A 12,618-nucleotide genomic window follows, 5' to 3' on the forward strand; every position below is an offset into this window, starting at 1 on the left:
CGGCGCTGTGACGTATGCGGCCGACAAATTCGACCTTCGGAGGACCCGTCCTGCCGTTTTGGACACAGCCTGTATCTGCTGTTTACTTCCACAAGCTTATAAAACACAAGCCAGCCTCGCTACAGATAACTGTCCTGGGCTGTGCAATAAAAGCTACATAAAGGTGAAAGCAAACACGGAACAGCCTGAACAATCATAACAGCTGATAAATGTTATGGTTTTAAAGCTGTGTGTCTACAATCTGAGTTTCTTCCTCTTGATCCTGATTGCAGGCATGGTATACAGAGCTGATTATTCCTGTGTAATGTTATTTATGATTGTTTAAAGCYTGGCAGAATGCAGCTTACAAGAGAGCGGTGGCGAGTCTGCTCAGTCTGGAAACAAACCTGACACAAAGCAGCTCCTGAACTGCACTACAACTAAAGGACTGGAAAATGTTATTTAAAAAAACAAATTAATAAAATAAATCAAAATTTAAAATTAATCTACCACTGACAAAACTTTTAATAACAGAATTTAACTGTCAAATACACCAATTAGCTCGATTTCCCACATACATCTGATTGAACAGTGAGCCTCTCGTCCCACCAGATATAAAATTTATTCCCACCAGGACTGAGCCACTGCAGCAGTGCAGACTGACACTAAAACTTTGGCAGCAAATTCATACTTTTCTGATGAAGGCTTTCACATGCTCATTTATTCTCTTTCCTAGTGTGATATACGGCCGGGTAAGCACAGGCCCATAAACCAGCCAAAGACTAATGAAATTGGGTGGAAGGGATTTGAAGGTTTAGAAATAAAAATTAGAAACCATTTGCTTCCATGTGCGGGTCYTTTGAGGAGCTGCCTCTCTCAGCATTAAAGAGAAAATCTAATAAACTAAGTCAGAAGAAAACTGGACTCTATGTAGCACGTGATTACAAACAGTTGGATCTGCTTACATTCTTTGCGAGCAGCGAACTACGTCCTAATGACAACCCCCGCAGCCCCCCACGTCAGCAAAGCCACAAAACATTAGCCTCCACTCAACACTGAGTGCTCCTATAGGAAATGAGTGCATATAGAGTTGCAGTTACCACAGTATGGAATCCCACTGTCCAAATGCAATTACAAAGAACCACATGATGGCTGTCTTCAAGTACAAAGCAGCAGCTTAAATTATGTGGTGCGTTCTTAGTGGACTACAGAGTGAATTTCAGCCGAAGGGTTAAATGACTGAATGCAGTTATGGGCTGCAGTGGATACATCCGAACGCATTTCAAACAAGGCCACAACACCATTTCAAAGGAAGCGGTTTGATGATAGCCGCCTGGTTAGTGTTGACTGGGGAAACTTTGAACACACGATGGAGGAGAATATAAAAAGGGTAAAACATAAACAGAACCTAAATTATTACAAAAACTGAAATCAATCTGATTCAGAGTTATTACAATCCCAGGATGTGTACAAGTAGGTTTTGAAAATCAAGACATGAGGGCAAAAACACAAAAGACTTCTGATTTATTATTTAGAATTTTTCCTTTTACAAATAAAACAAATACAAGCTGCTTTTAAACAACCTTAGAAGAATTTACACAGTAAAAACAGTATATAAGAGCATCGGTGAGCTGGTTGTAGCAACTACTGCTGGATCTTCATTATCCCTTTTGGTGATTGATTAGAGAAGCACTGGCATGGTTGATTAGTTTTAAATTTGCAGATTAAAATCGATTGTCAGATTAACAGGGTTATTTCTCATTTTAATGTGTGCTTGAAATTACTGCTGTCTGATTTCTGTTTTTACTTTGTCATCATGAGTGCCACACCTGCCTCTGCTTGCCACATGTTCTTGCTTAGATCGGATCATGTGAACTAATATTTTAACACACATCTTGCGCAACTAGTTCAACACAGTGTTAGGTTTTTACATTTTGTCATTTATTCTTGATTAACAGATTCTGTCCTACTTGAGATGGAGTGAACGACAGCACAAAGTAAAAACCTTTAAATGTTAATGGAACATATAATCATAAGTACATCCGTAGAAGCTTGCAATCCATTATCTGAACATCTGAAACAGTATTTACACCTAGTAATTTGTAAGAAACATGTACTCACTGTATGTGGTGCACCTCCGGATGGGGGTCTGTAGGACCAATCCACTGTCATCTTGCTGGTCGGCCTCCTTGTGGAGGAAAAAGTGCACGACAATTTGACAGTTTCCCCTTTAGATGCATGGAGCTCTGCTGGAGTGCTCACTTTGATGGAAGCGACTGGAGAAGGAGCTGAAGACAAAATATAAGAAGGAATGACGAAAATGTGAAAAGTCACAGCAGGAGTTTAAGAAAAACACATAAAATATAAAACACATTCCTTTTATTGTTTAATTCAAAAAAAATTAAAATATTAAAAAGCAAGCAGGCAGAAACTGAAGTCACCGTGTGTGACCGAACGGTGAGAAATTGTCTAAAAGAAATGGAAATTACCTTTGAAAAGTCAAACAAAAACCATCATTAAACACCCAAACAAAAAAGGTGACAATGGGCTGAAGAAAAGCGGTCATGGACGAGTGTTGACTGGATGAAAGTGTCACGTTAAATTAAAGCACAGAGAAGATTACATCTTCAATAAATGTCAACGTCTACATTGTAATTTTGGACACTTTACTTATTCCATTGGTTCAAAGGATGACTGGGGGATGACATCATTTTCGGGATGCTAAGGCATCTTGCAACAGGGCAAAGTAGGGCTGCATGATTTTAGAAAAATCTGCGTTGTGRGATAACTGCTTAATATTGCGATGACAATATGACTTGCGATAAATGAACAAATGCATAAGTATGTAGTGTTGATATCTTTCTGCTCTGGGGTCAAAGCCAAGAAAACAACCTAAAAAATAACWAATCATTTCCACTCCAGCCTGAATTTTTTTAAATATGAAGAGATTCATCCAGTTGACCAAAAACATGAAGGGCTTCATTCACCTTCATTGGGGCGGCTGTGGCAGAGTGGTTAGGGGAGTTGTCCTGGAACCGGAAGGTCACCGATTCGATCCCCCGTCCAGCTGTCTCAGTTGTTGTGTGGGCAAGATACTTAACCTCAATGTCTCTGATGTGTGTCCCATCAGTGTCTGAATGTGATTGGCACTGATTAGTCTCCATAGTTGATTGTACATGTTAGCTTTGTAGGAGATCTGGTAGAGTGCTGTGTGAATGGGTAAATGAGGACACAAATTGTAGTGTGAAGCACTTTGAGTATCCTGGTTGGGTAGAAAGGCGCTACACAAGTACAGTCCATTTACCATTTGGTGAAATACTTCAAGCTTCCAACTGAATGACAAAATGCGTAAATGGAAACTTCTGAGTCAACCATTTATTGCAGTTTATGCAGTTGTTGCGATATGCATATTGCACAGGCTGTTATTGCAATGCCGATAAATTTTCAATATATTGTGCAGCCCTAGGGCAAAGGATGTGAAAACTATCCTTAAAAAATACAAAAATACATGGCAGTCACGTGATCAGTATCAATAGAAAATATGTCCGATAGAACGTTGTTGATTTACAAACTTTACGTAGAGAAAAACTAATTACAGACAGACCAAGACCGGAGACAGTGACAACAGCTACTGTAGCTGTAAAATCGCTACCTACCTCCTCTTTCCACAGTGGCACAATTTATTCTTTGTGTGTCCTCCTCTGGCTTGGTAAAATAATTGCACGCTCATTACTAAGTTTACGGATATCTACGAAAATTACATAGGGAAATAAATTACGGATTGGGACCAGAGATTGTGACAACAGCTAGTGATGCTACCCAGCAGCTAAAGCCCAACTAAGCAAGGTTGGTGGCATCAACTAACTCAACTCACTCTTTGGTCAGCTAGCAACAACCTGTTGGCATATTTCAAGCATTTCACCACCATGCCGCATGCCTTAAAAATTAAAAAGGAACAGCTTGGAGTGAAAGGAGAAAATGAGTGCAACAGCTCGAGAGGAAATTGTGGATAAATAAAGAAAGAGGAAAGTTCACATTACCAGCTGGGAGTAATAATCTGCCTTTTTTCTCCTGGTCTTTTTTTCAATTAGGTAAAACAAAAACTAATTAATAATTACTGATATTGGCTGATATGGAACGCTTATATTGTGATACATTTTTCTGCCGTATCACCCAGCCATGCTGCAACCAGTCCAGACCTCAATCTAACTAAAAATCTGTGGTGAAAGAGGAAATGGTCGATGACAAGTCTCCAACCTGCAGAGCCGATCTGACAACAGTAAGAGACAGGTGGAGGCAGACTGATGAAGAGTCAACTTTGTCATTAGTCAGGTCCATGCCTCAGAGAGTTCAAGATGTTATAAAAGCCAGGGGCGGTGCAGAAAAAAAGAGTTTTTCCTCATGAATCCACATTTTTATGCTCCCAGAGTGGCGATTCKATAATTCATTTCACTAGTTGCACAAGACGTGCAGCTTTTATATGTTCCAGAGGAAGGGGAGTGAAGTGGGTTAAACACTATCAGAGAGTGACATTTCACCTGCTCATTTTAGACAAAGAAACAAACAGAAAACCTGATAGCATCTACAAATGTGTTCTTCACACAGTGGAGGCCTGAAACATGTCAGAGCAGCAGAGATCTCCTGGCAGACGCAGCACTGAGTGACACCATAATACAAGTTTCTCTCCAGTCTCCACTGTTGCAACTGACAGGCTTGTGACACATCTGTCCATCACGGACCTTCATCCACAGCCAGGATTCTATCCCTTAGGTTTTGGACCATGCAAAAATATGTATCCAGTCTCTCTACCTTAACATACGTTCTCATAGTAAATTAAAATAAGGACACATAAAAATAAAGCTTAATAGCTTCATCACATGTATTTCTAACATTAATACAACTGATTAGGGTTGGGCAATATTGGCAAAAAAATTAAACATGATTAATTGTGATATTTAGCCGATAACGATTAATTTGACAATTAATCCCCTCGAGTCCCTGGACACCCTTATTTTGTAGTCACATGACCAATTTAGTAGGAAAGATTTGATCTTTGTAAAAAATTGTTCCAAATTGTGTGAAAATTACAGATTTCAGGCTATTCATCATATTTTAAATTGTGTTGACAGATAAATAAATTATAAAACTTTATTTTTAATGTTCGTCGTATTTGAAGTGGAGAGGAGCACCAGGCAGACTGACTGGAGAAATCTCCAGTCAGTCTGCCTGGTGGCATTAATTGTATTAATTGTCAAGTGCCAAAAAGTAATCGATTAATGTTTTTCTGACGATTAATTGCACACGATACGATTATGCCCAACCCTACAACTGATTATAAAAAAATTATTAAATCCAAATTAAACTGCAAGTAGTCTTTAAAAACAACAGCTAATGAATAACTCAAAAAAGGGGGCTCTCCCCCAGCAGAAATAGATACTAAAATTCTGTCGACTAATTTTTATAATGAACTTAATCAACTATTTTGAATAATCTGTGCTGATCTAATATGCARCTGCCAAGATTTAAGGGCTTCTTTAAATAAATCTTGCTAAAAGCTGAGGATATTCTGGTCGGATGAAACCTGTTGAATGAAACATTTTATTTCTCACCCTTTGGAGAAACAAGAAATATAAACCCAATTGAGACCTTAAGCTTTTCCCTTATCTTATAAATTATTCATTCGCCCTTCGATTTACCAGTATGCTTCTTTTAATCATTGTCCGCATGGCTTAAAGTGGATGCTGCAGGCAGGATTATTTTACTCCCTACTGGCTGCAACAAAAGGCCAAAACATGATTAATCTAAAACTGTTCTTAAAAGCTGGAGATGATTTGTTTACTTTGTTTATTTTTCTCGCTGCTGATTTGGGGTTTATTTGATCGTTTTCCAGAACTTGTGTATATTTTTAAAATTATCTTAGTTTAAAAAAAAAAAGCTGAGAGGACTTGTGCCAATGTATTAAATATTTTAGCCTTCATCAGTAACAGATGGTCTTACCTACTACAACAGTCAGTTTTGTATACAAAATAAAAGCATAGTCATTTAATGTATGACTACCATCAGGACATTAGACGTCTATGCACACCAACTTCTTCTGATATTAATTTATGGCTATTTTGGGAATAAAAGTGTTTCAATCATTTTAAAAAGACTCAATCTGTAGTTCTCTAAGGACTAAATGGGAGTAAAAATAAGGCCTGTAATCAGCTCATTTATTCAGTGTTAGAAGAACAGCTCTGGTTTCATCAGACTCCAACCAGTATGGTAAGAGTTTATCCCCACCGCCACACAAAAAAAGCATGAGCTCTCTCAGGATCCATGTGATTCATCTACAAAGGCCTCAGTGTGTCTGAGTCAACAAGATGAACAAATCCAACTCCTTATGAAAATAGAAATCAAGCAGAGGAGCCTTGAAGAAAGGAAACACTCTTGAAGGTTTGATGGATGCTGATAATTTGCAGTCACTGGAGATATGATGGGGAAACTTGACAGCTCAGTGGTTGCACTGACATCCAGTTTCAGAGAGTTTTTTATGATTTAAAGAAATGGTAATTATGTCCCCTAATTAATTATTTTTTGTTTAGAAAATAGCTGAGTTTTGCTGACTGCTTGATTTATTACCTAATGACTTTAGAAGCAGTGCAGGCCTACTAGTCTGTGGAGGAATGCTCATATCACCCACCATCATTCATGCCAGACATTTTGACTAAGATTGATAATCCCATCCCATGATGAGAAAGGATGGCGTTGTAGCTGTTTTGGTCAAACCTTAAAAACAGCATTATCTCATGATCTTGCATGACTCAGATTATATGCTTTGACTGACTTATCTACTACCATATCAAATTTTAGGGCAGCGTCTGAAAAGCTTGTGCATTGCTAACATTTTTGTGTTGGCTTTGTCGATACGATGTAGCAYCCATTTTTAATTACCGTATTTATTCAAGTATAATACGTAAAATTTAATACATAAAATCATCCATAAAGTTGGGGGGTAGTATTATACTCAGATAACTATTTTTACTTATGTATTTTAACCGAAATATCGGCTTCATTCACAAAATGCCTGAGTCCGGGAATGAGACCACGACGTAAAAAGCAGCTGAAGCGAGCTTACCTGTGATACTCCGTCGTGATTCAAAGCGAGACAGTAACAGATCCAGGCAGGCGATATGATGTTTAAAAAAGGTGGGGAGGGAGTAGTCCTGCACCTTAGTAATGATAACGAACTAAAGACATTAGCGTGTAACCGGGCTGCTCCTCAAACAACAACAAACACGTTCGTCTGTAATGGCTGCCGTCTACCGGTGTTCTGAAAAGGTTTGCATCCCTGAAAAAAGTTTCCCCACCAGAGGGGGCGCTCGCGAGTTGGAAGTAATCTGCTTTCCTCTCAGAAGATGGTCCAAATCTCATGTGAAGTCTGACTTTTGTGTTGGTGCCTCCTGGTGGACTATGTGTAAAATGCCAGAATTCATATGATGCTGCTACAGCTGATATATATTTGTTTTGTCAAAATACCTTTTAGTACATATGTTGTTAAAATAAAATGAACAGTCCAATGATCATTTTACTGATATGTATAAAGACTGCAAAGGCTGAAAAATCTTGAAGTCTGTATGAAATTGGAGGTAGTTTGAGGATTTAACTTTTATGCTTTTTAAGCTCAAAAAAGTGGGGGTCGTATTATACATTAGATCGTATTATACATGAATATATACAGTATGTTGACTCCAAAAGCTAGTCAGTTGTAGATTTACATCCAGTGATCAAATGCTAAAATTTTCATAGACAGTTAGTGGTTTGTGAGATATTATGGAAACAAACAGGCTTGACTTCAACAGTTTAGTTTAAGCAAAGATCTCACAGAATGAGAAGCACCTGCTGATTTATTCTCAAATTGGGTTTATACTCTGTGAAAAGTGAAGAACTCTGCTCTCCCTGAGGTAGCTGAGAGACTAAAATGACAATTTTATTCTCATAGGAGCTCCAAAGGCCTGTTCTTGACAAGGTCTGGGATGAAATACTGTAAATTCAGCTTCAGCTACATTCACTCAAAACTTTAGTAGAATTTCTTTGACTTTTACAAAATTACAGCAAAAGTGTTGTTTTCTGAGGTCAGATGGCTGTGTCAGCTGAGTTGCATATATTGGTGGTTAATGAGATATTTTGCTGAATGAGCTGACTTTAAGCAGTTAATGGCAAAATCTTACAGATTTTTTTCACAATGTGATAGCACCAAGTGTCAGTGATGAGTTTCAGTTATTACCACACCAAATCTTAGCTCAATATTTATAAACAGCTTAGTGGTTAGCACTGTTGCCTCCCAGCAGGAAGGTCCCGCAGGCTCAAGCCCTGTTTTGGACCTGAAGGAAGTTCTGTGTGGAGTTTGCATGATGTTCTCATGTTTGAATGAGTTTTCCTCCCACAGTTCATAAACATGCAAACATAGCAAGCAAGACCTTCAGGATTGGGTCTTGCTTGCAAAAGAGATCTGTGATCCCAATAGGATCTGCCTGGTTAAATAAACGTAAATCAATAATAAACCTGACTAACCTATAAGCTTTACTGTTATTTTTTAAGTCACTTAAGCTGACTCCAGAAGTTAATCAGCAGTAGACTTTCTGCAATTTACCATAAATTYGGATGTTGACATTTCGTCAGCAGCTGCTGTCATTTTCTTCCCAAACTGCTGCGACCAGATTTTGCAAGGCTGCTCGGTGCGTTTGCTTGTAATTTCCTCCTGCTTCGTTATTTCTATGAATTTCAACAAATCGGGCTGCTGTCAGGTAGTTAGCTACAGCCTCGTCTTTGAGTTTTTAATTTTTGTTGAGGCGTTTTGAAGAGACATTTTTTTGAAAAGAGGATCAAAGTAAATCACCTGAGTTTTTTCTAGTGACCCCTTAAAGAGATAAGCTGCCATGAAGAACATTATTTTATCTGCCCTTCTTCCAAATTTAATAATGATTTGAAACATCGAAGTATGTTTTTTTAATCCAGAACAGCGCTTGTTGCAAAGTGTTTTGATGCTCGTCTTCGTCACTTGACACATTTAACACGCTGTCATTGGTTGAGGAGCTTTGTTTACAAAAAACAGATGTCCACATGGTTTTTAAATTGTTTTAATTTCCTTACTTTCTAAGACACATTAAGTTGATTTCATGCTACAGTTTGCCTTGTAATGTTATTTTATACCTTTTCTGCTACTTTTGATTGACTATTATTAAGTTTTATTAGTTTTTTAGGATACAAGACGCTTCCTACAAAACCAGAATGGGAATCTTTTCCTAAAATTTCATGGCGATATCTTGAACACTGAGGAAGTTATGAGCAAAATTAGAAAACAGCAAGGTGAAATGGTCACATTGGTTCTGCTGTGAAACTGCAGCAAGAAAACATGAGCTGATTTCACCTGAACAAACATCAATAACTTCCCTCATACTTCAGATAATCACATGATTTTGGTGATATTTTGAATGGTTTGAAATGTTCTTTTGGAATCCGCTGTCAGATTTAATATTGGTGTAGGATTAAAAATTTATCCACACCCCTATAATAAAATTTGATCAGCAGCTTGTGAGATTTTGCCAGGCAGATGAGCACAAGGGAAAAATATATTTTAACGTAAATAGCATAAAACATATCAATGCAGTAAAATGTCACTTTCAAATGAAAATGCTGCAAGACCCTATTTGCATTTTGTTATATAATTTTGTTTTCATATTTGATGTCTTTACTAAACCTGGGATACACAACAATGCTTATGATTAGATGTCATCACGTATCCTCTYGTAACAAGGCTTATATATTTAGAGTTTCCCTGCAGAGTCATGTTTTTGATGTACTTGAGCTGTAAGAAGCCTCGGGCTCGTCTTCCTGTTTTTACACAAACACGCATGTCGGATATGAACTGTTACATAAGACTAAAAGGCTGGCTACATCTTCTAAACAGAGTTCATTACTAAATACAACAATGTTTTGATATAAATGTTTATCCGGGAGTATTTTGAGGCGTCCTGGAGGGTGGGTGTTCGTTTGAACTTTTTTATTTCGGCACAGGCCCGAGGCGCTCCTGAACGTCACACGGGTGATAAATGAAGCGACGACAAGTCACGACTCAAACCCACCAGCTCTGAATTTTACCGTGGCGAAAATAAAATAAAAMAAAATAAAATAAACACAAGGTTGGTGTGACTAAACGAGCAGCTTCAAGGACAAAGTTTGAGCTGCCTTCAGCTGAAACCCTGAAGTGTTTACTCACCGAAAATGCTGGTAAAAAACAGCAGGAAGAAGACGTTCAGAGCGCTGCTTCCCCGGACCACTCCACACATTATCGGCTGAGCACACTGGGCCACCTTTGTCACCATGAAAAAAAATAAATAACTGCGTCAAAGTTTCAATAAAGTTCCGTCCATGTTCCTGTTTAGTCGRGGCGTGAGTCAATTTCTCCGTCCCGCCCGCAGTCAGTACCTGTCCGACAGGTGGATCAGGAAGTGAAGCTTCTCCTGACGAGGCGCGATTAATCAGCTGATCGTGATGAAAAATATAAACCTAAACAACCAGTTTATTTCAGAAGGAAGAACAAACATGGGAAAAATACAAATGCTATAATAAAAGTAGATTCCAGATAATTACAGATCAACCAGCTTCAAATGGGACATTTTAAAGTGGAGTTCTGTGGTCATGAGCAGTAAACGTCTTACCTGTTGCAGATACCTCTTTGAACAGCAGTCTGGATGACATCTAATCAGTATCATATGCAAAATCCATTGTAAAAAAAAAGTTAAATGCATTTGTTTTTACTTGATATCTCTAGGAGTGTAGAAATTTTTTAATTGGTCTCTCCTGGTGTTGCATAGATATTTTTGATGTTCTGTTTGGGTCATATTTCTCAACCCATCCAGTTTTCTCTATTTCCTATGAAGTTTTATAAACTATTATGTCAAATTATTCACAAATGAACAGACATATAAGGTCTGGACTTACCAACTACAATTTTGTCATCTTAAACCTCCTCTGGCTCTGGGCCAGACTCTGGCTGCAACATGTAAGGCTGGATGGACACATCTTCTCTTGTTGACATTTTTTAATTAATTTGCTTTTTAAAAAGTTTCCGCAAGGCTACATAGCTGTAAATCTCTCTTTTAAACTAGAATGGACTCTGGGAGCTGGAGGGGGTGAGGCGCCTCATTTGGATGTAAAGAGACAGCCTCAAAATGAGTTGATCTGAGACACCCCCCAGAAAAGAGTGAAAGAGGGGCTTGTGGAGCTACAGTATGGAGGAATTCAGACCAAAGCATTCCACCCCAACGAATAATATAAATGTGAAAAAGAAGGATTTAAAAGTGTAATATGTTGACTTTAAGACAGCAGCAAACCACTCATTCAAACAAAATAATAATGAAATTTTAAGTTGGACAATTTAAACAGTTTTGACTCCATGGCTACGCTGAATGTGCTACATCTTAAAATTGCTGATACCCATCGCTTTTCATGTAAAACTAGTGAAACTGATGGTGGTGTAAAGATTCATGAGAGTGTTTGCATGAACAGACATGACATATTTGTCATATCTGCTTAACGACAGCAGCGATCCACTTTGATCTTCAGACTAGCTCAGGGGTCTGCAACCTTTACGATCAAAAGAGCCGTTTCTGCTCCTCGGCTCACTGAAAAAAAATGTGTCCAGAGCCGCAAAACAAGCTACAACTGTGATTATCAACTGGTGGTCCGCGGGCCTTTTTGAGGCCTTTTCTGGAACCTTTACGGCCAGTGGAGGTGACGTCATAAAAATAAAAAATATGCTGTGAATTTTGATATTTATTATTATTGTTTTTAAACATTTGGACAAATGAAAAGACTATTTTCATGTAAACGAAAAAAAATTTACATTGAATTTCATAAAAACTAGTACAACTAAACCAAACAAAATTTTTTAAAGGTAATTCTGATGGATTTGAGAGAAAGATCACAGCAATAAGTTGGATTATTTAAGTAAACAACAGGCTAGCATGAGCTAATCTACAGTTTTTACTTTTTGTATTAGTAGTATTGAGCACATATTTGCATACAAATTGATTTCTGTTGTGGGTATGAAAAACAAACAGAAAAAATTATTCTGTTATGTTTGGTCACATTTTCAAAGAGCCACTGCAGAGGGCCCAAAGAGCCTCATGCGGTCCTAGAGCCGCAGGTTGCAGACCCCAGGACTAGCTGCTCATCAGTTAACTATTATTCTAAACAAATACTGGTAAAAAGTTATTTATAAGASATAAGATATGATTTATTTTAAGCTTCCACTAAACCTCACTTTAAAATACCTGGAATATGTTTTAACACAGGTTCGGGCTTGGATCCACACTGCACTTATGAAAAATGTAAGAACTTTACATGTGGAAATGACGATTGAGCAGATATCCTGTAAATAAAATGATTTTTGCACAGTTTCCAGGTGAATTTTGAACAGAACACAAAAATAGAGTAATATGAAAGCTGTCAGTTTCAAATATTAAACGCGTGTTTTTCTCCTTTTGGAACATTTTTAACATGCAACCTCATGGTTTCACATGATTTTCTGCATGAGAGGTGAAAATTTTGTCTCCCATGTTTCTGTTTTTGCAGCCAGGTTCTGRATAAAACCAC

The 12,618-nt window shown here is 37.9% G+C and overlaps 1 protein-coding gene across 1 annotated transcript in view; it reads right to left on the reverse strand.

Moving 5' to 3' along the window:
* mpzl3 (myelin protein zero-like 3) overlaps positions 1-10,482 on the reverse strand; it is a 29,953-nt gene extending 19,471 nt beyond the window's left edge. The window contains exons 1-2 of the mRNA XM_014004532.1: positions 10,238-10,482; positions 2,101-2,267 (exon numbers count right to left, since the gene is read on the reverse strand). Of these exons, the coding sequence (XP_013859986.1) occupies positions 2,101-2,267; positions 10,238-10,343 (273 nt within the window). The 5' untranslated portion in view covers positions 10,344-10,482. The remainder of the gene's footprint in view (positions 1-2,100; positions 2,268-10,237) is intronic.
* Positions 10,483-12,618: the final 2,136 nt, after the last annotated feature.

This window comes from Austrofundulus limnaeus, unplaced genomic scaffold (assembly GCF_001266775.1).
Source record: "Austrofundulus limnaeus strain Quisiro unplaced genomic scaffold, Austrofundulus_limnaeus-1.0 Scaffold25, whole genome shotgun sequence".
Classification (NCBI taxonomy): domain Eukaryota; kingdom Metazoa; phylum Chordata; class Actinopteri; order Cyprinodontiformes; family Rivulidae; genus Austrofundulus; species Austrofundulus limnaeus.